This window comes from Ostrea edulis, chromosome 7 (genome assembly GCF_947568905.1).
Source record: "Ostrea edulis chromosome 7, xbOstEdul1.1, whole genome shotgun sequence".
Lineage (NCBI taxonomy): Eukaryota > Metazoa > Mollusca > Bivalvia > Ostreida > Ostreidae > Ostrea > Ostrea edulis.
In genome coordinates this window covers 60,143,586-60,169,921 of record NC_079170.1, presented here as the reverse complement: position 1 = coordinate 60,169,921, position 26,336 = coordinate 60,143,586, and the positions used below count along the sequence as shown (strand labels likewise).

At 34.3% G+C, this 26,336-nt stretch overlaps 2 protein-coding genes across 8 annotated transcripts in view; one reads left to right on the top strand and one right to left on the bottom strand.

Annotated features, from left to right (window-relative positions):
* The window catches only part of LOC130048296 (hemicentin-1-like), a 34,564-nt gene extending 14,050 nt beyond the window's left edge, over window positions 1-20,514 (bottom strand). Inside the window, exons 1-6 of the mRNA XM_056144876.1 lie at window positions 20,501-20,514; window positions 17,929-18,045; window positions 17,732-17,778; window positions 5,011-5,196; window positions 3,467-3,652; window positions 1,723-1,914 (exon numbers count right to left, since the gene is read on the bottom strand). Of these exons, the coding sequence (XP_056000851.1) occupies window positions 1,723-1,813 (91 nt within the window). The 5' untranslated portion in view covers window positions 1,814-1,914; window positions 3,467-3,652; window positions 5,011-5,196; ... (1 more) ...; window positions 17,929-18,045; window positions 20,501-20,514. The remainder of the gene's footprint in view (window positions 1-1,722; window positions 1,915-3,466; window positions 3,653-5,010; window positions 5,197-17,731; window positions 17,779-17,928; window positions 18,046-20,500) is intronic.
* LOC125656393 (uncharacterized) overlaps window positions 19,447-26,336 on the top strand; it is a 20,934-nt gene continuing 14,044 nt past the window's right edge. Inside the window, exons 1-6 of one of the 7 annotated variants that reach the window (XM_056144881.1) lie at window positions 19,510-19,567; window positions 19,812-19,885; window positions 22,407-22,549; window positions 22,657-22,784; window positions 25,039-25,117; window positions 25,330-25,587. The gene's annotated coding sequence lies outside the window, so the exon portion shown is untranslated. Of the gene's footprint in view, window positions 19,568-19,811; window positions 19,886-22,406; window positions 22,785-25,038; window positions 25,118-25,329; window positions 25,588-26,336 lie in introns of all 7 variants that reach the window. The other 6 variants (XM_056144885.1, XM_056144877.1, XM_056144880.1 and 3 more) reach the window with 6 other exon arrangements.

Below are 26,336 nucleotides of genomic sequence, written 5' to 3'. Positions count from 1 at the left end.
AGGGGGTGCTTACTCCTCCTCGGCACCTGATCCCACCTCTGGTGTGTCCAGGGATCCGTGTTTGCTCAACTATCTATTTTGTATTGCTTATAGGAGTTATGAGATTGATCACTGTTCGTTATCTTCGCCTTTCATATAGTCCTCTAGGTTGTAGCAGTGATGTTTCTTGTCATACAAATGCCTACCGTGAGAAGAATTATCCGTGTGTTTATATTCCAAAAATACCAGCTATTTACTTCCAATACCATAGACCTGGTGACGTAAAATATGACGATAAAGAACAGAGATTCGTTGAGATTTTACGTCCCATCTAGAATATTTACGCATTGAGAAGTTACCAGTTGTAGGTGAAATACCACAAATTTTGACCTGAGCTTATCACTTAATGCCGTAGCAATGAGGGTTCTTTATCAAGCCAACGCCTATCGCGACATGGGACCTCCGTTTTGAAGGTCATATCCGAAAGACTGGTGAATCTCACTTCTAAATGCCGAGGGTTTAGCGAATGAGCAATCACTACCCATTTTAACTCAAAATAATCACCTCCCCGTTACAAAGCGAGCGCTCTACTACTGAGCTACCGCGATCGGTACGAACTGAGATCTATTTCATGTTTCCTATCAAGAATAAAAAATTAAGGGTAGAGCAAACACGGGCCCCTTGGTATACAAGAGGTAGGAGTAAATACATCATGTTGACCGGTCATGCGCGCCCTATATCTTTAACAGATATACAGGGTAATCCAGAATCAAAATCGCTGTGTAAATAACAACGTAACAATTGGTAGGGAACAATCACGACTCACTACTTACCTTCAAGGTTAACCGTAGCGTCTAGATCGATAATCAAACATGCAATAACCCGTATGGGACAAGGTCACCCTACCAACTAAGCTACCACAATTGTGTCTGATTAAGTTCAAGTTTTCATTCTTAAGTTAAATTGATTTTGAAACATATGTCTTTTAACGAATCTGAGATGCATTTTTAAAATATGTGGAAATTTCAACCATGTACGAGGACAAATGAACGGTAATGAGGATAATTTGTTTGCCTCTTGATCGAACTGTTGACGTAACAAAAAATATTCCCATTTTGTAGAAAAAGTGAAATAACACTGAGCAAAAGAAAAACAGACGTCGATATGTTTCGATCATAAAAGCTCAAGTAAACGTTTGATTTGTTTGATCTAAAGATACAGGCATATATTTATTCATACTTTATGAAAGGTGAAGATAACGAACAGTGATCAATCTCATAAATCCCATAAGAATACAAAATAGATAGTTGGGCAAACACGGATCCCTGGACACACCAAAGGTGGGGTCAGGTGCCTAGGAGGAGTAAACATCCTCTTTCGACAGGTCACACCCGCCGGGAGCCCTATATCTTAGTCAGGTAAACGGAGTTATATGTAGTTAAAGACGGTATGTCACGAACGGTCTAACAATCGGTATGAAGCATGTCAGACAGTATCTGACCCAATGTATTTGTAAACTAGATCGTTATAACGACTATAGAATTTGCAAAATTCTGACTGTAAATGAGACTGTTGAAACCCCTGAAATCATTTATTTCATATTATATTGAATACAACTTTAATCTTTAAAATCAATATCCCATTCGCGAAAAGATTATTTTCAAATAGTATACCTCGATCTAAAACAAATATTTATTAAATAGTATTTAGTCCGGAATCGTTCTGCTAAAATCACAGGAATACCTAGGCAGGGTTTAGAATTGCAGGGTTTCCTTTCCATGTTGATCTCTGATCCTGAACACTGCCTGCCTCCATGGGCAGGAGAGGGATTCATACAGCTGCAGACCTGTTGTCTAGTAGTAATACCATCGCCACATGTGATATTACAGGGTGTCCACTTTGTAAATGGTCCGAATTGAGTCCATTTCCCATTCACTAAATCAAATTCAAACCATTTTGAGTTTCATTTAAACAAATTGAGGGATTTATTTTCAGATTTACCCCTCCAAATACATTCTTATATTTCAAATTGCAGAGGATTGACAGATATTATACTTACTTTGCAATGATAATATTTTTATTACAAGTTACTTTAAATCATATCTATCAATTAAACTATAATTTTTCATTTTCTAACATTTTTCCACTTTTACTATCATTTTGTATTCTTTATAATCATTCTGTTTTCAATAAGATTAAATAAAAATCGGAATGTACATGGACAATGGCGAATAATACATGCTTGATATTTATATTGGATATTTTCCCAATACACGGTTTGCCGCTATATTTTGGTGCTTTAAACATCCTAGTTTTATAATAACTTCCATGTCCATAACCACACGATTTATAACCAATTAATTATTTCGATAATCTCGTATTTGGAAATCAAGAAATTATTCAATTCATATCAGAGGGAACGTCATATTTTGCATTTTTGGCACCAATGATACATATAATATGATATATGTATATATATGAGTTTATGTAGGAAAACGTAGCTTACTGATCTATTTTCAATACTTTAAGTATTAACTGCTTTGTCTGTCATTGGGTCTCTTTGACATTGATAGTTATGCAACCCACCATTCAAACAGTGCACAGTGATCTGTTGATTGGATGTCATTACCATACCCTAGGTATGGGATTTTAGAAATACAATTGTTCGTTTACAATCAGTGGTGTAGGTACATAAAATATACATGCAAGTAATTTTCAACTCATGGAATTTGAAAAATCAGAGCGTTATTTTCACCATGTTTGATTTATTGTTCTTGGGGAAACTAAATCCAAACCTATGATGTACATTAAATTTCAACCATATAACGTTGTGTGAGCAACTACCCTGGTTAGTAATTGTCTCAAACTCCTACATTAAAACTGGCATCTCAGACGCCTGCAATTGCAGTAAATTTCTTATATTCGACGATGGATATCTGTAATCAAATGATTGATTGATTTTATATTGTTTAACGTCCCTCTCAAGAATAGTTCACTCATATGGAGACGTCGCCATCGTCGGTGAAGGAATGCAAAATTTACGTCTATTTTCGGCACTTACGGTCTTTGAGCAGGGAGGAATCTTATCGTGTCACACCTGCTGTGATACGAGGCCACGGTTTTTGCGGTCTCATTCCGAAGGACCGCCCCATTGAGTCGCTTCTTACGACAAGCAAGGGATACTGAGGACTGATTCTAAACCGGATTCCCACGGGCGTAATCAAATGAACCAGAAATGGCAATTCAATTATATTAATTCGTGAAATAGGTTTCATCGACCAATTTTATTAATTAAAATGTGTCAGTAAAACTCATCGTGATTGCTGATTTGCAACCAACTTAAGACAGGGTACATATACCTCGCAAAACTCTCTCTTTCTCATAAGGTGGACGACCGTGTCACTACACATAAAAACACCAACTATACTACTACTAAGGATACTGTCATTATTGTTGAAGATTGTGGCTTTTATTGTAATCAAGTTACCTGGACAATGACGAATCAGACAGGACTGGCTTTTATATTGTACAGTTGCCCCTCTACATGGTCTGCCTCCGTGTTTTGGTCCTATACAAGCCCTGGTCTTGTAGTATATCTGTGTTCCATAGCCACACGATTTACTACATTTTCCGTTCTTCTTCCAGGACCCCCAATTCCCCCATCTGCCATGAACTGAAAATGACAATTAAAACCTATTAGTTGGATGTTTAATTCAACCACATGAATCTGGGTTACAATCATTATCTTTCTCTAAATACAATGTATCCAATACATATAAAATGCACACATCAAGTACTTGTCTATTAGTTCCAAACTTCAATAACTTTAAGGGCAAATCTGATTTTCCCCGATGAATATGGGTTTGAAGTTTTGAATACGAACGTAGAAAATATGTATATAATCTTTGTTTTACTTTCTTAATATTCGGAAGTCATGAAATCAACCAATTCATATCAGAGGGAAAGTCAGATTCTGCAACTTTTGGCATCAATGACACTGTGTATATAAATGGGTTATGTAGGAAAACATAGCTTACTGATCTATTTTTAATAAGTACTGACTGTCTTGTCTGTCATAGGGACACTTTAACAATGGTAGTAACCCAACTCACCATTCAAACAGTACACAGTGACCTGATGATTTCATGTTATTGCCATACCCTAGGTATGGGACTTTTAGAAATTCAATTGTTGGTTTCCAATCAGCTATGTAGGTACAAATAATATACATATAAGTAATTTTCAACTCATGGACTTGAAAAATCAGAGCGTCATTTCCACCACGTTTGATTCATTGTTCTTGAGAAAGCTAAATCCAAATCTATGATGTACATTGAATTTCATTTCCTTTGGCATAGGAAAGCATATAACGTTGTGTGAGCAACTACCCTGGTTAGTATTTGTCTCAAACTCCTACATTAAAACTCGCGTCTCAGACGCCGGCAATGGCAGTAAATTTCTTATATTCCATTATAGATGTCTGTAATCAAATGATTGATTTTACTTTCTTTAACGTCCTTCTCAAGAATAATTCACTCATATGGAGACGTCGCCATGGTCGGTGAAGGGATGCAAAATTTACGTCTACTCTTGGCACTTACGGTATTTGAGCAGGGAGGGATCTTATCGTGTCACACCTGCTGTGACACGAGTCCTCGGTTTTTGCGGTCTCATCCGAAGGACTGCCTCATTTAATCGCCTCTTACAACAAGCAAGGGGTACCGAGAACTGATTCTAACTCGGATCCCCACGGGAATAATCAGAGGTACCAGAAATGATCATTCAATGATATGCATAAGTGAAAAAGATATGATCAACCATTTTTGTTTATTGATATGTGTTACATGTAGTAAAACTCGTCGTGATTGATAATTTGAAACCAATTTAAGATAGGGTATAAATACTTGATAAACTTGTATCCTTCTCTTAAGTGAACGACCGTGTCACTACTCATAAAAACACCAACTATACTACTACTAAGGATACTGTCATTATTGTTTAAGATTGTGGCTTTTATTGTAATCAAGTTACCTGGACAATGACGAATCAGACAGGTCTGGCTTTTATATTGGACCGTTGCCCCTCTACATGGTCTGCCTCCGTGTTTTGGTCCTATACAAGCCCTGGTTTGGTAGTATCTCTGTGTTCCATAGCCACACGATTTACTACATTTTCCGTTCTTCTTCCAGGACCCCCGATTTCCCCATCTACCATGAACTGAAAATGACAATTAAAACCTATTAGTTGGATGTTTAATTTAACCACATGAACCTGGGTTACACTCATTTACTTTTCTCTAAATACATATACAATGATATTGCACACATCAAGTACTTGTCCATTAGTTCGACACTTCACGAACTTTTAGGGCAAATTTGATTTTTGTTCATGTATATGCGTTTGAAAATTACAAACGTAGGAAATATGTATAGAAACTTTGTTTTATTTTCTTTCCTTTCAGTCAAATCAAGATACATAATGATGAATAAATTCGTTTAGTGTACAATGCTTACATTGATTCTAAACCAAGTAGTCCAAATGATAAATAGAAAATTCCTGCTTAAAGGAAGATAAACTTTGTTATAGTATAATGAAAAGTAGATTGTAAAAAAGCTTTAAATTTTCTCATTAACCTAACGAAGTACAAAAGGTACTTACATTTGTCTTTGTAAACAAAGGTACTATTTTGGTATCCTGTACTGGTTAATGATATACAGGGGGAGTCAATTAAAAAATATTACCGATTTGCAGGTGTTTTTTTTACCCTTCTTTTAATTAATTATATATTTATAACGAGATATTGTAGTGAAAATGAATACTATTTTAGATCGGGTTTGGACTTCAATAACTTTCAACTCTTTAGTTGTAAACACAATTCAGTTGCTTTCTTGACTTCCCCCAGAGCTGACGTGTGTTTCATACCGCCGGACTTTGGAAGCCCAGACCTTACACATAATTTAGCAGCTCATTGATATATAAATACCACGCATTACTACATTGGTGTCAGAAGTGGGATTGTATATACGTTAGTTTGTATACAAAGTCATGCCTAGGTAAGATCGGGGCATATTGGCGCCAAAGTAAAAGTTCTTGGTGTAGAGATTAGAGCTACACTGAGATCTATTCATTGTGGTATTTTTCAGATTTTGTGTGCGGTTTTTTTTTTTCTTTTTCATTGTGTGGTGTTTTTTTTTTTTTTTTTTTTGTAAAACATATTTTTACATGCATACACTTGATTTTGTCGACAGAGTTTCTGATGATAAAATCAATACACCTTTGGATTAGGATATTTTACCTGTTTTTATGTAGGCTTAGACGGTAAAAGAGCAAGATCAGGACTACTCTTAATATTAATTTAGTGTATGCTTAGGAGGTAAAGGAGCTAGACCAGACTACCTCTAATCAGTTGTGCCATATTGTGTATGCTTAAGGTTGATCGATCCTCTTGTGATGTCATAGGTTTTTGCAAAAATCTTGATTAATTAAACTCTGGGCATGATAGAACTATATCTTACTGAGGAATTTTATTCACTGGATAAAATAAAAAATCTGGTAAACTATAAATACTGAAAAAGTTTATATTTCCCATAAATAATCAATTAATTATGATTAAAAAAATGTTGTCAAGGGCAATAACTCCTCTGCTAGGATTTCCTCTACTAGATGTCTATTATACATTGGTTTCCCTGATATCCACAATCAATCTATACATATTTATGAATTACCAGTTTTTAAAAACTGTTGATATTTAGATTTTGTCATTTCAACAAGTTTTTTTCTTCTATTTATATTATTCTGTTTAACGAAAATGTGTGATTTTCTTATGTTGATGTGTACTTCTGTTTTTGTATGTCTGACATCTTTAAAAAAGTGGCAACATATACATTTTCTTTGGTTATTAATTAAATTAAACTATATTAAGTGGAAATTAATAAAGTTTTTCCACTTTTAACTATTAATATTGATAAGTCACATGAGGATGGAGCTACCTTATGTAGTGGGTAAAAGAGCAAAATCTAGACTACCCCTATTGTTTGATGGATTTGCTTAAGGTGGTAAAAGATCACAATCATGACTACCCCTATTAGTTCACCCATCACTAAAATAATGTATGCGGATTAGTGTCTTCTTGTGACATTGGAGAGCCTTGCAACATCAAAGGGAAACAGACTATAGAAGATTTTGAAACTGATACAAACGTACCAAGTTCAATGTGTAAACCTTTGATAGAAATAGGTGATGTTGAAATAGATTCTTGCTTAGCAACAGATGAAGCAAATACAGAACACGCCATGATACAAGATCTGAGGTTAAGATTTCAAATAAGAATGTTACAAGGTAAATTAAGAATAAAAGATCATGTGTTAGATGTACAAAGAGATAATATCAGAAAACAAGAAGAAATGATAAGGGAGATGAAAGTAGAGATTAAGGAGAGAGATATAGTTATAGAAGGCGTAAAAAGTGAGTGTACAGTGCTAAGAAACAGTCTTAGGTTAGCTAAAGACACGAGGATGTTGATCAGAGAAATAGATGGTAGAAAACGAGAGTTGAATGAAAGAGAGAAACTGTTGAGTAAGAGCCGGGAAGAAATAGAACATTCACAAAATCATAATACAGATAGAAAGCTCGATGATGAGATAGAATGTTTAAAAAAAAAGCTCAACTCTTTAGATCAGACTTAGAAGTTGTTGACGAAAAAGATCGTTCACACAGTATCAGACAATATTTACAAAATATAGAACAATATTCAGGGGAAACAATTGATCAATTTGCAGAGAGAATTGAAATTTTGGCTAAAATTGGTTATAACAGTTTACCAGATTATTTCAAGAGCGCAGTTACAATTGATGTATTTATCTGGGGCTGTAATGGCAGAAAAGCTGTAATTTCAACTTCAAATAAAGATCCTGAAACATTAAATGAAGCCATTAAACATATGAAGTGTGCCATTGTTGATCAGAATCTGGATATTGAAGCCAAAAAGGAAGTGAAAAGTGTTACCCTGGACCACGTTGATGAGACTGTAGAAAGGAAGGATTCTGCATTTGTAACAGAGGAACTAAATGCATCTGAAGTAAACTGTTCACTGCCATCAAAATCAACAAAACCCTTAGAAAATAAAATGGCGAGTTTAGAGGATGAACAGAAGGAGCACATACATTGTAAGGTTACTCAAAGAAATTTTAAAATTATCCGAGGATAGACAACAAAGAGACAGATCACCAGAGACCAAAATACAAAGACATACATCTCCATTACCTTCAACATCCCAGAAAGAGCGCGAATGTTATCAATGTGGTATAAATGGATATTGCTCAAGGAACTGTTCTCAGTCAAGATCCAGAACACCTTTCCTACATTCAATTACATTCAGAAATTGCGCTTTAAACTCTCAGTAGCTGAGGAAGTAGGTCATTCGTCAGCTAAGTAAAACACTCGGGGGGAAAATGTAACATTAAAAAATATTTTATGTATGAAAGCCCAGAAGGCTCATTCTAGATTATATCAACTCCTAATATTTATTAGGGGGTGATATAGTATAGAACCCTACTATTACTATTACGGACAAAATTACCGGTTCCTGAGATTATAAATACAGTACTGCACTTGAATATAGAACATACATGAATGGGACAACGTTGATAAATTAGTGTTCTGCGGTAATGACTAATGACGCACGTAGTTAAGTTTCCTGAAACATAAAAAAAAAATATAAAGAGAGACAACATAGATGGGAGAGAAATAAGTATTCATGGTTAGAATTTCCTCTATTATTTACACCCAGGCGCATTTAAAAAATAAATGAACAAATGAGGAAGATATTTGTACAGGCATCTGAAGTATGGGCACTACTACCAACACCCCCCCCCCTTTCTGATTTTTTTCTGCCGCGATAAATTCTCCAAAATATGTGGATTCCTTGTCGATCCCATCCTTATTTCGATTTATATAATCGTTTCACGCTTTTTGTAAGCTTTAGAGATTGGCCTTCTATCGGTATAATAGAATACAATTTGTTATACCAATAGAAGGCTAAGCCAATCTCTAAAGCTTACAAAAAGCGTGAAACGATTATATATAAATCGAAATTGGGATCTGATAGACAAGGAATCCACATATTTCAGAGAAATTACCACCGCAAAAAAAGTCAGAAAAAAGGGTGGGTGTGGTCAAATACTAAAATGGGTGGTTTGTTCCCAGTTAGTTTTCCCCTCCCCTCCCCTCCCCCTTTTTGAAATTGCCGGCCGACTACGGGTCTGGTTAAACACTCGATAATCAATACCGGTAATTGCATTATAATTTTTCCTTCATACATGTAGCCCGCTCGCGTCGGTAAGTGAGGAAGTTTCCCAGTTTACTTTCGGAAGGTCGGTGGTCTCTCCCCAGGTACATTGTATCTGGGTTCTCTTTTCCACCAATAAAAAAAAGTGGGCGCCACCAGATAACTGAAAAATTGTTGAGTGTGGCGGAAAACATCAATCAAGCATACATGTAGTTCCCAGGTACTTGGTCCCCCCCCCCCCCCCCCGGGTCGAATAAGCTACTCGAGTTGTGTTGTAAGTATGTTTGTTGAACATCTCTTTAATGAATATCAACAATGTCTTCCATACCCCAAAAGTCCAAAATAAATCAAAATAAGCCCTTTTTATGAATTTATACCTTCACTGGGTATTAAGGTTTTCAATAAAAAATGCTTATATTGAGTTATTTTAGCCTTTTTGGAGTAGGCAAGACATTGTGACATACATCAGCAATTTTGAACAAAAATAATTAAATCAACTCAATTAGGCTATTCGGGTGATTGTGGCGGGGGGGGGGGGGGGGGGTGAACTCATGCGCCTGTATCATTGTTAACTCAAACATGTACAGTTATTCTCATGTAAAATAAATTATAAGAATATGATCATTCAAGCAGAAAAAAATGGTATGCAGGTAAACCTATAGTTTAATCTAAAATCAGAATTCATTGCTACGGGGTGTCATCAGTTAATTTTATTCATATAACCTTCGATTCCATTTCAATTAAAGTGTATTATTTGAGGTGTATTCGACCTGGTTCCCCCCGCCCCTCCTCGCTTTCTATGAACCTGAATTTCTACAGGCCTGTTTTCATATAATGACTTGATTTATAATGTCAAAATATTCTCCATAATATGAATCAGTGGGATAAGATAATCTTTAAAACGTGGATAGATTATTTTTCTGTCGTAATGACACATGTAGTTAAGCTTTCTAGACCCTTAAAAAATTGTAAAAAGAATATAGATTGGAGAGAAATATTTATTTTTGGTTCGAATTTCCTCGTTTGTTTATATATAATAGATAAGTACTTGATCCAAACACTCACATCTACGGCCCTGTCTGCATGCTAAGCATGCATCATAACATTTATAGTTTTAAAAGAAATGTTTCGTTGTTTACTAAACATATTCAGACGCGTAGCCAGACAGAAAATGAAGCGTACGCAAAGTAAGGCAGGGGACCTTGAGGCCCCCAGTGGGTCCAGGGCGAAGCCCGGGTTGGGGCCCAGGGGGCAAAGCCCCCGGAAGCTCCTGGGTTTTATTGATTACAATCACCAATTTTTTTTAGTATACAACGGGTATTTTGGCTGTCAATTTTCGAAACAAACGAATTCAAACAATAGAATAGATATGATGATTGGAGTTCATCATAAATCGGAAATACATAGCGCAAAGTTACACTTAAGGCAATGACATAAAAATGTAAAAATAATTTCTCTCTTTCTTTTTTTTAGCAAATGTGTACGCAGTTGCGTACTTACGTATAGGCAGCTACGCGCCTGAGTATTAGAAGAATAAACTTTCTGTCATATTTTAAGTTTATATGCATATACCCTCTACCCTTTAATCTAATGTGACCTACATTTTGATTGGTTGATTTGGAATTTGAATTTCGAAATTCGAATTTCGTATTCTGAATTTCGAATCTCGTATTTTGAATTTCGAATCTCGAATTCTGGGCTTTCGTATTTATAGCATATCAGGTATTCGTTCAAAATGTTTAGGCAGTCCTGAAATGTAGCATTCAAATCCGAATAATCATTAAATCAGTTTGTTTTAATGCAATCATGAACATATAATTTAACTCTTATATTGTTCAATCATGCTATACAAGGTGACATTAGTAAATATTTTACTTCTATTACTCAAAGAAAAATTGTCCAATCAATATAATAATACCAGGTGCACATCTTCATATGGTGAGTAATGAGTGAGTGTACAGATATTCAGAAAAATCTGTGCACTGGTTTCTTAAGACATGCCAGACAAAATCATGTCTACAGACAGACGGACAGGATACACAGACGGACATGGTGATTCCAATATACTCCCAAACTTCGGGGGGTATAAATATAGAGTTGGGTAAACACGGACCCCTGGATATACCAGAGGTGAGATCAGGTGCCTAGGAGGAGTAAGTATCCCCTGGCGACCGGTCACACATCTTGATCAGGTAAACGGAGTTATCCGTAGTCAAAATCAGTGTGCCAAGAACGGCCTAACAATCGATATGAAATACGTCAGACAACATTTGACCCAATGATAGGTTTATTGGCGAAGTAGATCATTATAACGACCATAGAATTTGCGAAATGCTGACTTTAAACGAAATTGTTGAACCCCTGCACCATCAACTTTTTTTTCTGTAGCTTGTCTCAATTCAAAAACTGATCATATGGAAAAAGTATATTTTTGATCTAAATAGCAAATGATAATACTCAGTAACTATATATATCTTTAGGTTAACACACAGTGGATGCATACTCCTCCTAGGTACCTGATCATTTGTCTAGTGTTTCCAAGTGTCCGTGTTTATCTTGTTCTCAAGTGTGCATTCTTTATAGCATTTATGGGATTGATCGCTGTTTGCGTCTCCGCTTTTAATATTTATCGACGTATGTCCGAAATATTGTTTCCTAGTTCAAAAAACACCAAGGTCTTCCATCGATTCTTAGCCGATTTAATATTATAGTTCAAGTGTGCTGTTACAAAAAATCCTATGTGAAAACGTTGAATCAGAAGTTGAATCATTGAAAGGTTAACATGGTCACAATAACCCCATCAGCAAGCACTCTGAATGTCATTTTATCTTTTATTTCATCATTGTATCCTGCATATTAAATACCTGGACAGCGTTTAATCCAGCATGAATTTGATTTATAATCTCGCTTAGCGCCCCTACAGTATCTGCCACCATTACGTGGTGTTGGTTTGTTGCACTGCCTTTTTCTGACCAAAGTCTGTGTCCCGTATCCACATAATGCTCTATTGGTACAGCTGGTGTACTGTGTCCACCCTTTCCAACTACCCCAACCACCGTTCACTGTCTGATCACAGGGAAGTCAAAACGAAAGATAACGATAATATATAAACCCTTAGAAGGACAACAATGCATCTTTTTCATGCGATATGAAACTGTACTTCGGGAATATCCTTTTGTAATGAACTTACTTCAAAATAAATAATGAAGACATTCAACATTCTGTTTGCATTTAAATTCTTTGAAACGCATGTATTGATTTAGTATTTTTCATTGTTAACGGATACCAGTGGTTGATATTAGTTATATATCATTTTTTACTTCTATTACTTATCTCTTTTTTCTCTCGAGATTACGGTACGTCACATACGGATTTGTGTTTCTATCATCATGTATAGATTTTAAACTAGATAAATTAAATGTGTTCATGGTTTCAAATGATGAAAACGTAAGGAAGTCAACGTTTCAAACTTTATTTACAGCGTGGACGAGTCTTACATGTAGAATGTTTAGAATGTCTTAATGTTAACTACCAATGTTTGTAAATGCATGTGATACTGACAACTTTAAGATGAGGTGAAACGCACAAAATACATGTAAAAAGGACTAAAGCCGAAATTGCATGATTTGGCCCTGTCAATCTTTGAAAATAAAACTTTATATTTATAGAAGAAATCTTAGGGCAGACTTTAATTAGAAATTATACTATTAATTTCCATATCGAGTTTTGTGCAGGAAACAGCACGAGCGTAATTATATGCATTGAAACCGGATGCGGTATGTCAAAAATATCTATTTTTTATAGAAATTCTAAACTTTATTTAATAAATTTTTATGGGCGCCACTCTTGAACCACGATGATATTTTATATACGGTTATATCGTTATCTGAGAAATGTTGTGTACTAGTTTCGTGTTGGTTCACGTGCGGCGCCATATTTTATTTGATGATTTTGAATTTTTGAAACTTGCCTAGAATTTTCCGGATTACCGTTTTAAGTGGTTAAATTGGGCATGCAATTTGATAGTTTAAATGTGTTTTGTCATGTTTCGAATCAAACAGTAATGAATTCAATGTTAATGTTTATTATCACATTATTTATCGAATCTCACTCGGGTTACGGTGATCGAAGATAGGGAATTTGTAATACGATGAAAATAGATCCATATAAATGCAAGGTGAAGATAACGAACAGTGATCAATCTCATAACTCCTACAAGCAATACAAATAGATAGTTGGACAAACACGGACCCCTGGGCACACCAGATATACTGGTTTCAAAGCTGTGAAATTATGAGACTTTGCTATGGTATTTTTTTCTAATATTAGATGGATTAAGCAATTTCATGTACTTCACTTAAGGTTTCCTAAGTAAACATACGTACAATGTACTAGGCCTAGTGAACACTTTCCAAAATCTTTGTTCCTCAGTTCCTGCATAAGGAATGACGTCGCCTGTCAAGCTGACGATATTAGTCAGCTCTTCATAACAATGGAGTTTACTCACAGGGGCTTGCTCCAATCGGAACACGCTCAGCCTGTCGGTTACGGAAATGGCCGAGTTGTTACGATTGGGGCTTGCTCCCATTAAAAGAATACATGTATTGTAAACAATGCTTTATTTTAGCTTAAATATAATTATTTGATTAAAATATTGTTTTAAATGGTAGCAATTTAAACCCTGTTGTTTACTGTAACCATGGGAAAAACTGACGGGAGACAACTCTTTCAAACTTCTTAATGGGGTGCCCTATGGGGAATTTTTAAGCAAATCTATAGGCTAATACTATCACAACTAGCTTTTCAAGGATAAATTCCTAGTAGGGAATGGTGTTAATAGAAATGAAAAGCAATTAAATCATTGAATTATTAATACATATTTCAAAACTAAAATGATATGCGGTAAAAATGAATAAATTATTTTAAAATGAATAAACATATAGATAAATCAAAATGTGAATAATTAAAAATACAAGGGTATAAGTACATACACAAGAACAATAGCTATCTAGTAGATGAAAAGAAATAGACACACAAGTAGACAGATGAATAGTATAAATACTGTAGATAAAACAAATACAAGGGGGGGGGGGGTCTCGGGGCCCGGTCGGACCTCTTGCTTTTGTCAGAAAATTGTGCTTTAAAAGTACGAATAACACATTTTGAAGGTGACCCCACCTTTGAAAACCAAAACTAATGGTAGACCCCCCCCTTTTTTTTTAAAATTCCTGGATCTGTCCCTGACATATCAAATAAATATAAACACACAAGAAGATAAATACTTTGACTACATTAAAAGTATACGAATAATAATAGAAGAAGAAGGAAAAAACAGGAGTAAATAGATGAAAGAGCGAATTGTTAATAAACATGAATAGATTATAAAGTATATTAAATATGAATAAATAAATGCATCCCCGATAAATAATAAAGATGTGTTAGTAGCATATTTAAATGGATAAATAAATAACAGAAATAATTCAAAGGCATGGGGATGTTAACTTTAAAATGAGTACAGTAATGAAAGCCGACAATTTCTTTTATTATCATTATTATTACAATTATCATTTTTTATTGTATTTTCATGCAAGGTGAAGATAACGAACAGTGATCAATCTCATAACTCCTACAAGCAATACAAAATATATAGTTTGGCAAACACGGACCCCTGGACACACTAGAGGTGGGATCAGGTGCCTAGGAGGAGTAAGCATCCCCTGTTGACCGGTCACACCCGCCGTGAGCCCCATATCCTGATCAGGTAAACGGAGTTATCCGCAGTTAAAATCAGTGTGCCAAGAACGGCTTAACAATCGGTATGAAACACGTCAGACAGCATTTGACCCAACGTGAGGTTGTATTGACGAACTAGATCGTTATAACGACCATAGAATTTGCGAAATGCTGACTTCAATCGAGACTGTTGAAATCCCTGTACCATCAACTTGTTTGTCAGTAGCTTACCTCGATTTAAAAACTGACTATACCCAGAACAAACTCTTGCATATCGAATCAGTTGAGATATATAAACACCATATGCAGGTGATAATGGAATATTGCTACATAAATGTGGGAAGTTGACGATGGAAAAGCTGAAATCATCCCGTTTGTCATACAGTTGAGTTGTCAGTTTGCCGTTAATGTCTACTTTCAATAAAATATCTAAGTATGAAGCAGAAGTGACGACTCTGTGGTGTCCTTTATTTCGAACTCACAGGGATATATCAAATCGACATATGAATGAAAGCTATCATTGTTAATAGACAAAACGTCATCGATATATCTAAAAGTCGAATTGAAGGTCACAGCGAGAAATTTTTTCTTCTCACGTAGAAGTTTTTGAATAAATTCTGCTTCGTATGAATATAAAAACAGGTCAGCTAACAAAGGAGTACAATTCGTGCCCATGGGAATTCCAACAGACTGTTGGAAGACCTGATCACCAAAGACCACGAAAATATTGTCAATGAGGAACTCTAGCATATTTTTTATTTCAACTTCAGAGTACTTGTGCGTGGAATCAGAGTGGTGTTTAACAAAGTAAGTTTTTGAATGACTGATCACTAGATATGAATATTTCCGTTTTCCGTTTTTGTTGAAGAAGCAACTGTCTGTGATGTCAAAAAGTCTTGTCTTTAATTTATCGTGAGGAATGGTCGTGTATAGTGTTGAAAAGTCATAGGTTTTAATGCTATTGATTTGGGAAAAGTTCTGTGATTTCAAGTTTACTAAAAGTTCTTTACCTCTCCGAAAACTCGTACTCTGATGGCAATCCAATTATTTAATGGTCTATGAAGGAAAACGGCTTTCCTTTCCTGGCATTCCTAGCTGGTGAGGTTTTGTTCGTACCTTCAGAAAGATTTTTTTTCTTTGACTTGACAATTGGGAGACAAAACTTAGAAATAGACTCTCGTCCAATATTTGTCGACCAAATTATTTTTGGTTTTGAACAAGAATATATTGTACATGCATTGAAAAAAAAAACTTATACATATGTTTACATGATTCTTTTTATGCCTGAGTACACGTACATTTTAATTCTTGCTTGTACAGCATTTCCGAATCAAAATAAAAATTATTGTGGTGGATTAATTACGGTTATCAACAGCCTTTCGTCCCGTGCCGTGTACTTGGCTATCCAGGTGCGCCGAGGTGTGACTCATGCTTGAGTTAGGTACACTTGTACCATATCAGTCCGTTTTTTGACTGTGTACTTGACTATCGCTCGACTAAAGCGTCCGAGTAAAATTGACATCCCTAATTTTTATGTTCTGATGAATGTTTACATGTAACTATACTTGTCCAATTGAAACTTAAACTGGCATGTACATGTATATGAACAGTGTGATTCGATAAAATAACAGGTTTGTGATATTTTTTTAAAACATGATATTTATTAGTTATCTAATTTTATGTTACTCATATATTTGTTCTTGAATTGCATTATATATTTTTTTATCTTAGGAAAGCATTGCCCCCTCCCCCGTAAATCCGCTAATGATTACAACATCCTTGTGGATTCTATGTGAGAATGTCAACAAATCGACTGAATATGAACAATACAACACTGACATCCTCATAGCATTTCACAAGCTTACATGCAAAACACAATGCTTTTTCCATACAATGTCATATTTATTATCAAAATGAATACTCATTGTATCTGGAAATCCACGAGGAAATTTAATGAAGAACTTAATAATATTAAATAATAGTTTTTTCTCCTTTACGCCATTAGAGTAAATATTGACTTCGTCAATTAACTACCTTAGCAATACAACGACGTCAAAATGACGTTACAATGTAAATGCATTCATTTCATTGCTATATTTAGAACCCCGTAGAAAGAAAGTGCGTAGAGGAAATCGGATAAAATTAACTGATTTAGAAAGCAGATTTTGTAGCCTTTTGACCCCCAAAAGATTTTAAATTTTGGAAACAGGGTCATTTTTCATGATTTCTGGACTAAATCCTTTACTAATATAGCAAATAAATAAACAACGCAATGAATATAGAAAGAGATCCTATGAATATTGTTATATTTTTTTAATCAAATTTATTGACTTTAACTCTTGGAACATTTAAGATGGAAATTTGAAATTGCTGAGTATCGCACTCATAAGAGTTGAATTTTAATTGCTAAATGAAAAAAATATATATTTCATCTAGCTCAAAGATACCGTTAAATGCGCATGAAATCTCATTTTTCATTCCTCGCCAATCTTAAAAGCCGACATTATATAGAAAATGAATCTATATTGTGTCCAAATAATAGCGAATACAAATATACATATTCAGAAACCAACATCATAAATATAATCTGAACAATTTTTCCGAAATGTGTTTAGAATAGAGGTATAAATAAGTAACATGCTCATCAAAATTATTTCAAAAATATAATATTCTGTGAATTGACTATCGATACTGAAGAAATGTTATATAGTTCGAATATCTTCAAATAATTACCTGGACATGTCCGACTGCACCACCTGGATTTTGTACTTTTAGACTTCCTGTGTGATAATATTACAAATCATCAGAACTACATGCGCTGACACATTTCAATTGTATTGTGTGTTGAAAATCGGAAACATATTTAATTTTTTTCACGTTGGGACGATTAAATTATTTTAAAAAGGTGTTAAATTCAATTTTTTTTTTACCTGTAATATGGACATCTTCTCCAGTTCCAAAAACCACACTTGCGTGTATGCCTCGATTTTGAATACGTGACGTAATTGCATCGGTAATAATCAATTCCTGACCATTTATTGCAAGAGCTGGGAAGAAACAAATGTATTTCACATGTATTTCACATTTTACAATATCCGTAATTATGTTATCTACAAATTATTTGAAAGCTTTAGTGATAAACATCTTACGTATATATATAAGGTAACGAATCAAGAAAAATAAAAAATATAAACGATATTTTGATGTCCATTGCTGCAAAGAGAATGAGAAAGGTGGGGGACGCAAGCGTGCCACTGATGTGCGTGATCGTAACATATTCGCCATTGAACTGATGCGCAAAAAGTAATTATAAGTAAATTTGATATACCAGTATTGACATGTTTCAAACTCTGAGTTTGATTTAGAGAACTTGGAGGAAAACAACAACAAAATCAACGTTTTCAATAAGGACATTATAACATTATAATAAAATGCATTCACAGATTGCCCCCTTACGGTGTCTTGCTACTATCTTCAAGATATATTGTGTTAGTATACATGCAAAAGTATATTGTTCTCATACCAGGAAAACCTTTAAACTACATTTTTAGCTACATGTACAATTGTACAAAACACAAATCAATCATAGTAATGCTTTTATCTGTAGGAAAATGTAGCGCGAAGAAATCACTGAAACACTACATTTAAAAAAAACCCATAACTTTTGAAGGCAGTTCTTTTTTTGAGTGATTCTCAATTTTGAAATCAGATAACAGTAAACTGGAAACCTGTAAACAACATCTGTTGTTTTGCATAGCTCACAATCAGGTAACGTGCATCATGCAATAGCTTTATCAAATTGTAATACAATATTCAAGTCGACATGGTCCCCGGTACACGTGTACCTGATTATTTCCTCTGCGTTGCATAACCTTAAACATTGAAGGCTTTCCTAGTATGACAACAATACACTTTTTTTTTAAATTGACACTAGTCTGCATTATATTTGCGATGTCTTTATCAAAAATATCCTTCTAAAACTCTCCTACATATGTATGCATTAATCACTCTTATCTCCTAGCATTATTTTAATTGTCATTTACTGCGACTTTCAAATACACATCCTCATTATTATGTTCGTACTATCAAGCAAAGGTTAGCTGCAGAAATAACGGCCCGTAAAGGAGATATCGGGATGATTTTTTTTTAAAAAATATGAATTCATATCATGTATCAAGTATTAATTAAAATGTATCTATGATTTAAAGAAAATTACAAAAACTATGTACGAAAGGGAGTGTAGTTGTAGGAATGCTGACGCTTGAGGCCAGACATTTATTTAAACACCTGTATTAATTCCATAAGTTTCTAAAACATTCCAACAATTTTACAAAATAATTTTAACGAGCAATTTAACACGTGTCAATTACGGCTTAAGAACATATCTAAAGTAACAAACTTCTTAACTGTACACAGTGACATCGCGTGATATTAGATATAACAACTAGCAATGTACAAGTTTAACCAAGCGTTCAACGAAATCAATAGTTCAGTCCTGCTGTGTTCATACAGTAGCAGGCAGCAGACACCGTATGGTGTATTAGGTATTATTAGACATGCATATCGACGGTAAGTGTGCACTTTTTATTGTTTATATTATTGATGAATTTCTTTATAGATGTTTTATCTAATCAAATTCCATGCACCCATAATCCCAATAGTGGTCGTTACTGTGACATATTTACAACGAGCATGGCAAATTCGTTCTCATCATATTATCTTACAGAAAATTGAATCTAAGCCAAGTTGTAGAGACCATTATCTTGAGCGACTATTTCATGTTATAAACAAAATTGCTTTCTATTGTTTACAGAATATCAAACATACAAATAGTATCTTGATAGTCAAGATATTTAAAAACAAGGAATGAATTCATCAAAGTAAAAGGTATTGCCAAATGCAGGGTTAGTTCATTCACAGATAATGCAGTTCAAAAAATGTATACATGTAAAATAGTATAATTCAAAATCATTGGAAAAATTAAAATCTCAAATTTTCAGGCATGTGGTTGTTCGATTGCATATACCTGAAACTTAGATAATACCTAGAATAAATCAAAAGTGATCGCGGCACAAGACCAGTTGCATGTTTTCCCCTCAATTCTCATGCCACATTGTAATGACAAATTTGTTAAAAAGTAATATTGTACATCAGATGTATTTATCAATATGAGAAATTACTTGTTTATTAAGGAAAGTGGAAGTATCGTTTGCAGAAGATACATGACTTTATCAAATATTTCCCTTTATCCAGCAACGAACTAAAGAAGATTCTTTTTATCACGTATTTATCCTTGTAAACTATTTTGCATTCCACCAGCCACAACATTACGCCACTAGAAACATATGTAGTTCATTGGGAAATGAATATTGACTGTTACATACTGTACCATATTTAATTCACGAAAGATCGCTCTTAAATGAAAACAATTAAGTTACATTTCAAGATTAATTCTATGTACAAATTACATATATATATATATATATATATAGAGGAACTGACCACTCAATGTCGCAGATTTCTTTGATTCTCACAGTACTATGTTATTTGCACTATGTTGCATAATATAAACCCCACCACAGAAAGTCTACTATCCGTTGCCATGGAAACCTAAAGCAGTTTATGAACATAATTCAACTCCTTTTATCCATGTTTTGTCCTTGTGGTATATGAAAATTTAAGATTGAAAACAATCCTCTTCGTAAATCTTGATATCCCAGAACATTGCCTCCCTATATATGATATCTATTTCTCTCATATCTATTCATGCAAAATACAGATATCCTATGAAAGAAAGGTATGACATTCATATCACGTGACAAAGTTACGCGGATGAATGATTAGTTCGTCTGCTTGTTATAAAAACAACAATCATGACGACATGACGTCTAGCATCCTCGAAATTTCAGCCTTTAAACGTACATGACGTCATAGAGGATAATGAAAATAAGAGCACAATGATAAAAAAAAACACACCAGTCACCTCAAATTATTGACGGACTTTCTTCTAAACGAAAAAATCGTATGATTCATCCAATGCCCCCTCCCAGAATTTAATTTAATACTTATCTATCTAATTGTATGGCGTCTCAAAACTTTACTACTATCTCCACACACCCTCTTCCAGCGTCCACATGTCTCCGATGTAACAAATGTCTCCATTATAGGCCTACATGAATTCAACTCGAGTTCGTGTTGGTTTGGATACGAAAGTAAAATCCATGTCTATGTCCACTAACAATATTCACGCACTCGTCATTAAATACATGTAACTATGCATTTAATATCATTATCAATGCTCCTTTGAAAAGAAAACGTATGAATTTTGTTAGGCCTAACTGGGACTCGAACTTCGCGTTGCAATGAAAGACTTTCCCTAGATGTAGGCCAAACGACGTCACGAGTCATCCCAATATTGATTTAGTCTAAATTTTTAATCCTAACGTCTCATTTTTATTACGTGTCAGTTTTCTATATAATATAATTAAAATTTTATAAGTGAATGTTTTAAATATATATGATTTTAAAAATCAGCACAATTACAAACTTGTACTCCTTCGTGGGTGTGCAGCCGTGAAAACATGATTACGAAGCTCCTATCTTTTATTAGAAGAGAAATAATTCTAATACTATTCACTCAATCATTAATCGGTTGATTTTCTGTCAGAAATATAATTGCCAAAATCAAGATCATAGAATCCAATTCTGGGGTAATTTTTAATGTATAGCAAAGATTTAATCAATTTGAAAATTCTAAATATGGCACAAGGAAAACGAACAAGAATTAGAAATATGAGAGGAAAATACTCTTTTATGGTAACCATGAAATATTAAAGTCATTCCACCATCGGGGTTGCATCAAACCCTTGTACATAAAAAAAAATACCTTTCTCCCATTGTTTTCAAGGATTAATTTCAAAAAGCTGAAACTAGCTTCGCAAAAATTTTCCCAATATTGTTTTTATCCACAATAGCAGTTTTGCCCAGCCATTGTTAGAAGAGATTTTTTGTTGTTGTTGTTTTTTTTTTTTTTTTTTTTTTTTTTTTTTTTTTTTTTTTTTTGCAACCATTGCTAAGTCAAGCCATTTCATGCCCTTTTAGTTTAATACATATCATAATATATTGTTATATACAAAGTTTCATAAAAATCTGTGACATACCCTAGCCACTGAATTTTGATAGTTTTATATTGAAATTATGTGATTATTCATGAAAAATGTCAGCCATCCGAAACTCTCATAGATGAGACGCGGTCTTTTTTCGGATTTGCTGTTGTCGCATGCTTTACTGTTGATGATAAGTTTTTCACCATGTACATCATCATTCTGGGAATTTTATATGTTTCTAGTGTTATGTGTACTTGTGTTTCTTAAAGCTGTATTTGTGAATTAATTGTTTTTATGTTCAGTTGAATGTGGCGTATTCTGGATTCATTTGATGCGTTAGAAAGTATGCCAGAAATACAACTGTGTTGATTTTAATTGATGCTGCTGTAATCGTTAATGGACTGGATGTTTTTATTGCCGGCTATCAGCATGATGTAATTTGGAGGTACGTTATTTTCACCTAATGTTTATACTAGATGTTATCGTGCGCCTTCTTTTGTGATTTCTTCTCAACACCAAGACCAACTGTATTTGCCATTGTCTTCATTATAGATGAAAAGTTGTCCTCGCCAACTAATTGTGATATAAATAGATCATGGATTTAGGATTATCATTGTATGTAGCTGAATATGCTTTATGTCAACCTGCCTCGAAATAAGCCAAACTGATATAGTAAGTAAGTAAGTAAGTAATTTTTTTATTATAGTGATATGTGTAATACAAATTCTATATAAGATACATGATATAATTTTACACCCGGCCCAACGGACCTATATGTCACTTTAATCAATTTAATATGTTCAATGATGTCTGCGCATGTAGTCATTTGGATGTTTATTACTATCATATATGATTTAATTATGTGGATTTCCTTAAGTATTTTTGTCTGATGTTATAAGAATTATAGATAAATTTTGCAGTTTGTTTTGGGAAATTACAAACAATATTAGTAAGCACAGAGTCATCCATTTGATTTAAATTTACATTAAGTCCAATTTCATTATATAGAGTTTTTCTTTGTTCTTCATAAAAGGGACACACTAGTAGAAAGTGTTTTTCAGACTCAATTTGATTTAGGTCACACATAGAAATTCTATCTTCGACTGGTTCTCCTTTATATCGACCCGTTTCGATCCGCAAGGGCAGGATTCCGCATCTGAACATGGCCATAGTAGATCTTAATAGTTTTGGAATATCCAATATTACGTATTTTTCTACGCTATAGCATGATTTCAAAATGGCGTAAGTTCTGAGTTTTAGAACATGCTGTAAGTCATTCAACCAATCGGTTTCCATGTTTAAACGTATTTTCTCCTTTGCATGCTGTAAATTACAAGGTGTAGAGTTTTGGTAGATATTTTCAAAGTGTAGAGAGTCCATAATGGGTTTTTTTTATATGAGCATTCCAGTTAAATCTATTGTCTTGCATCCGATCCCAGAGAAACACGCGTTTTGTAAGACGTTCATTTGCCATGTATATTAGGCGATTCCAAAGGCGTAACATATTCATTTCGTGACGACAGAATGACATAATCCATCCACATTCCCCTTGAAACGCTAACAACGGGGTAAACCGATGAACTCCGAGGAAGTATCTTAGTGCCCGGTTTTGAACCATCTCAATGCAGTGATGTTTCTTGTAGCCCCAAACTCCGCTGCTATAATATAAGACAGAACGACACGATTGTTGAATAATTTTTCGAACGTTAAGAATCCAATAGATTTAATTGTATGAATTTTCGAGATGACTGATCTGAGAGCCCAGCCTCCAGATTTAGTTAAGTTTTCTGCATTCTTTTTAAATTCACGTTTTTCTTCGAAGATTACTCCTAGATATTTTTATGACGTCTCATATTCAAGAAAACTTTCCCCTATCTGAAAATTAAAGTTGCTACGTTTTAATCTGTTTTTCCTGAAGTGTACTACTTTGGATTTTTGCGTGTTGATTCGTAGTCGCCATTTCCTACACCAAGTCGCCATTTCCTACACCAGTCGTTGACGGCGTTTAGCATGTGTTGCATATCATTTTCAGAGTGGGGGATTAAGGCAATGTCGTCAGCATATAGAAGAAGACTAAAGTTATAATCGTTGATCTGAACTCCTTTGTTTAAAGATTTTAGTTTTACTACTAGATCGTTAATAAACGAGTTCTGGTACATGTATATGAGTTTGTTAGCTTTAGTATATAGTCATATCTACGAAAGCCTATTAGTATCATATAAAAAATAAATTTACATTCCCCTATCTCGTAATTACGAGAAAAGATCTCGTAATTACGAGATAATTATCTCGAAATTACGAGAAAAGATCTCTTAATTACGAGATAATTATCTCGCAATAACGAGATCCTTACTCGTAATTACGAGATAATGGAATGTGAATTTACTTTTTTACATGATACTAATAGGCTTTCGTACATATCATAGTTCTATTTGTAGAAAAAATATGTTACTCTAGATGTTCTTAACGTCGAATTATATTACCAATTCATGGGATTTACTCGCATGAAATAAACAAATAAAACAAGCAATATTATTAGCTAGTTTTGGAGATAAAACCCCCACAGGAAACCCTACAAAAACACCACTGGGTTCTCTGAAAAAACCCACGGGGTAAACAATACCACAGGTTTTAGGTTGGTAAAAATTCCTATTTGTTTCTGAAATGTATAGTGTAGGTTAATTCAATGTGTATTTTTACTCCATTTTAACATCTAGTATATCGTCACTAGTCAAAATGTCGGTTGTTTTTATAAATCTATTTCGTGTGAACAAACGCCATGAATTGTTATATGTGCAACTTTTGTCAATTCTAGAGTTGTCCGTCTTTCCTTATCAAACATGCTTTCTTTGAGCGAACCATTTTATCTAAAATGTGTAAAGTGTTATTGACTACACACTAATGCATGTATAAAGCACTCGCATACATTTGTAGAGAAAGATGACGTTTGGAATAATATTTCTGTTCTTGGTCACGCGCTGCAGTTTCACATATGGATTAACGCCCTGTATTGGTTTGTATATTTGTATTCTTAAAGTTTTATTAGCGAAATATTCACAAATGATGAAACCTAATTACCTTGGTTCGCCACGACAATTGTTCACGATATGTTTTACACGCAAATAAAAGCTAATGATTGCTGTGTGGTATAAATAACGAACAAAATCTATTTTCATCGATGTCGTATAACAAAGAAGAATTTATTTCATTTTATGACTATTATAGGAACTGGAAACATGTTTACTGTTTATCAGGGGACTGGGAACTTGTGTATCATGCAGTAAGTGGCAACGGACAAAATTTCATGGACACCTGGCAGAAAAGATTCACTAAAAAGTGCGAGCTCTTTACCGACAATTGTCAATGCTATTAGATGGAGGGTTGTCTGTCGCCAAATCTGCGGATGGAAACGCTGGGTGTCACCCCAAGGAAAATCGTTAGAAGTCCAAAATTGATTATTGACCTTGTCTCAATATTCGAAAGGTGAATTCGACGGAAAAGCATTAAGTTAGTGGATATTGACATGTTTTACAAATTCACAAGACCGACTTTCACTAGACATGGTATACAAGTGTACAATCTTATGATTGTATTGACATTTTATTGTGCGATTCCATTCAAGCCCACCAAAATTCATTTCACATTTATATGAATATCATCACTTCTACTGTTCTGAAGAGAATAAAATGTGTTATCCAAGATAACTTTCGCCCATGAAAATAATGCTTCTTATCTATAATGTGCAAATTCTTATTAAAGGTTAAAATTGAGTTGAATAAAGGAAGCAAAACCGTGGCATTTATTGAATTCAATGGAAAAGGATCCAACTACATGAACTGGTTCCACCGAAGCAGAGTAATAAAGTCCAGCTGGATATCATTTCTTAAATGAACTTCTTGTCCCAAATCATAAAATGAAGTCCGTAATAGCTCCAAATGACTGAAATTTGTAAAACCGTCTGTACTTTCACTATCACAGCCATTACGTTAGTTACTACTAATTACCCAAAAAGGATGGGAGGAACTATATAATGATATATAGACCCAAATACTAATATTTATCAATATTGATTCATTATAGTACATAAATTATGCTAATAACAAGTATTTATGAATATGCTAATGTCTTATTATGTTTATTCAAACCAGATTAACACAGGTGTTTGACGATTTATAATGATCACTGCATGAAAACTATGGTTTCCATGGTGCGGAAACTGTGCATAAACTATT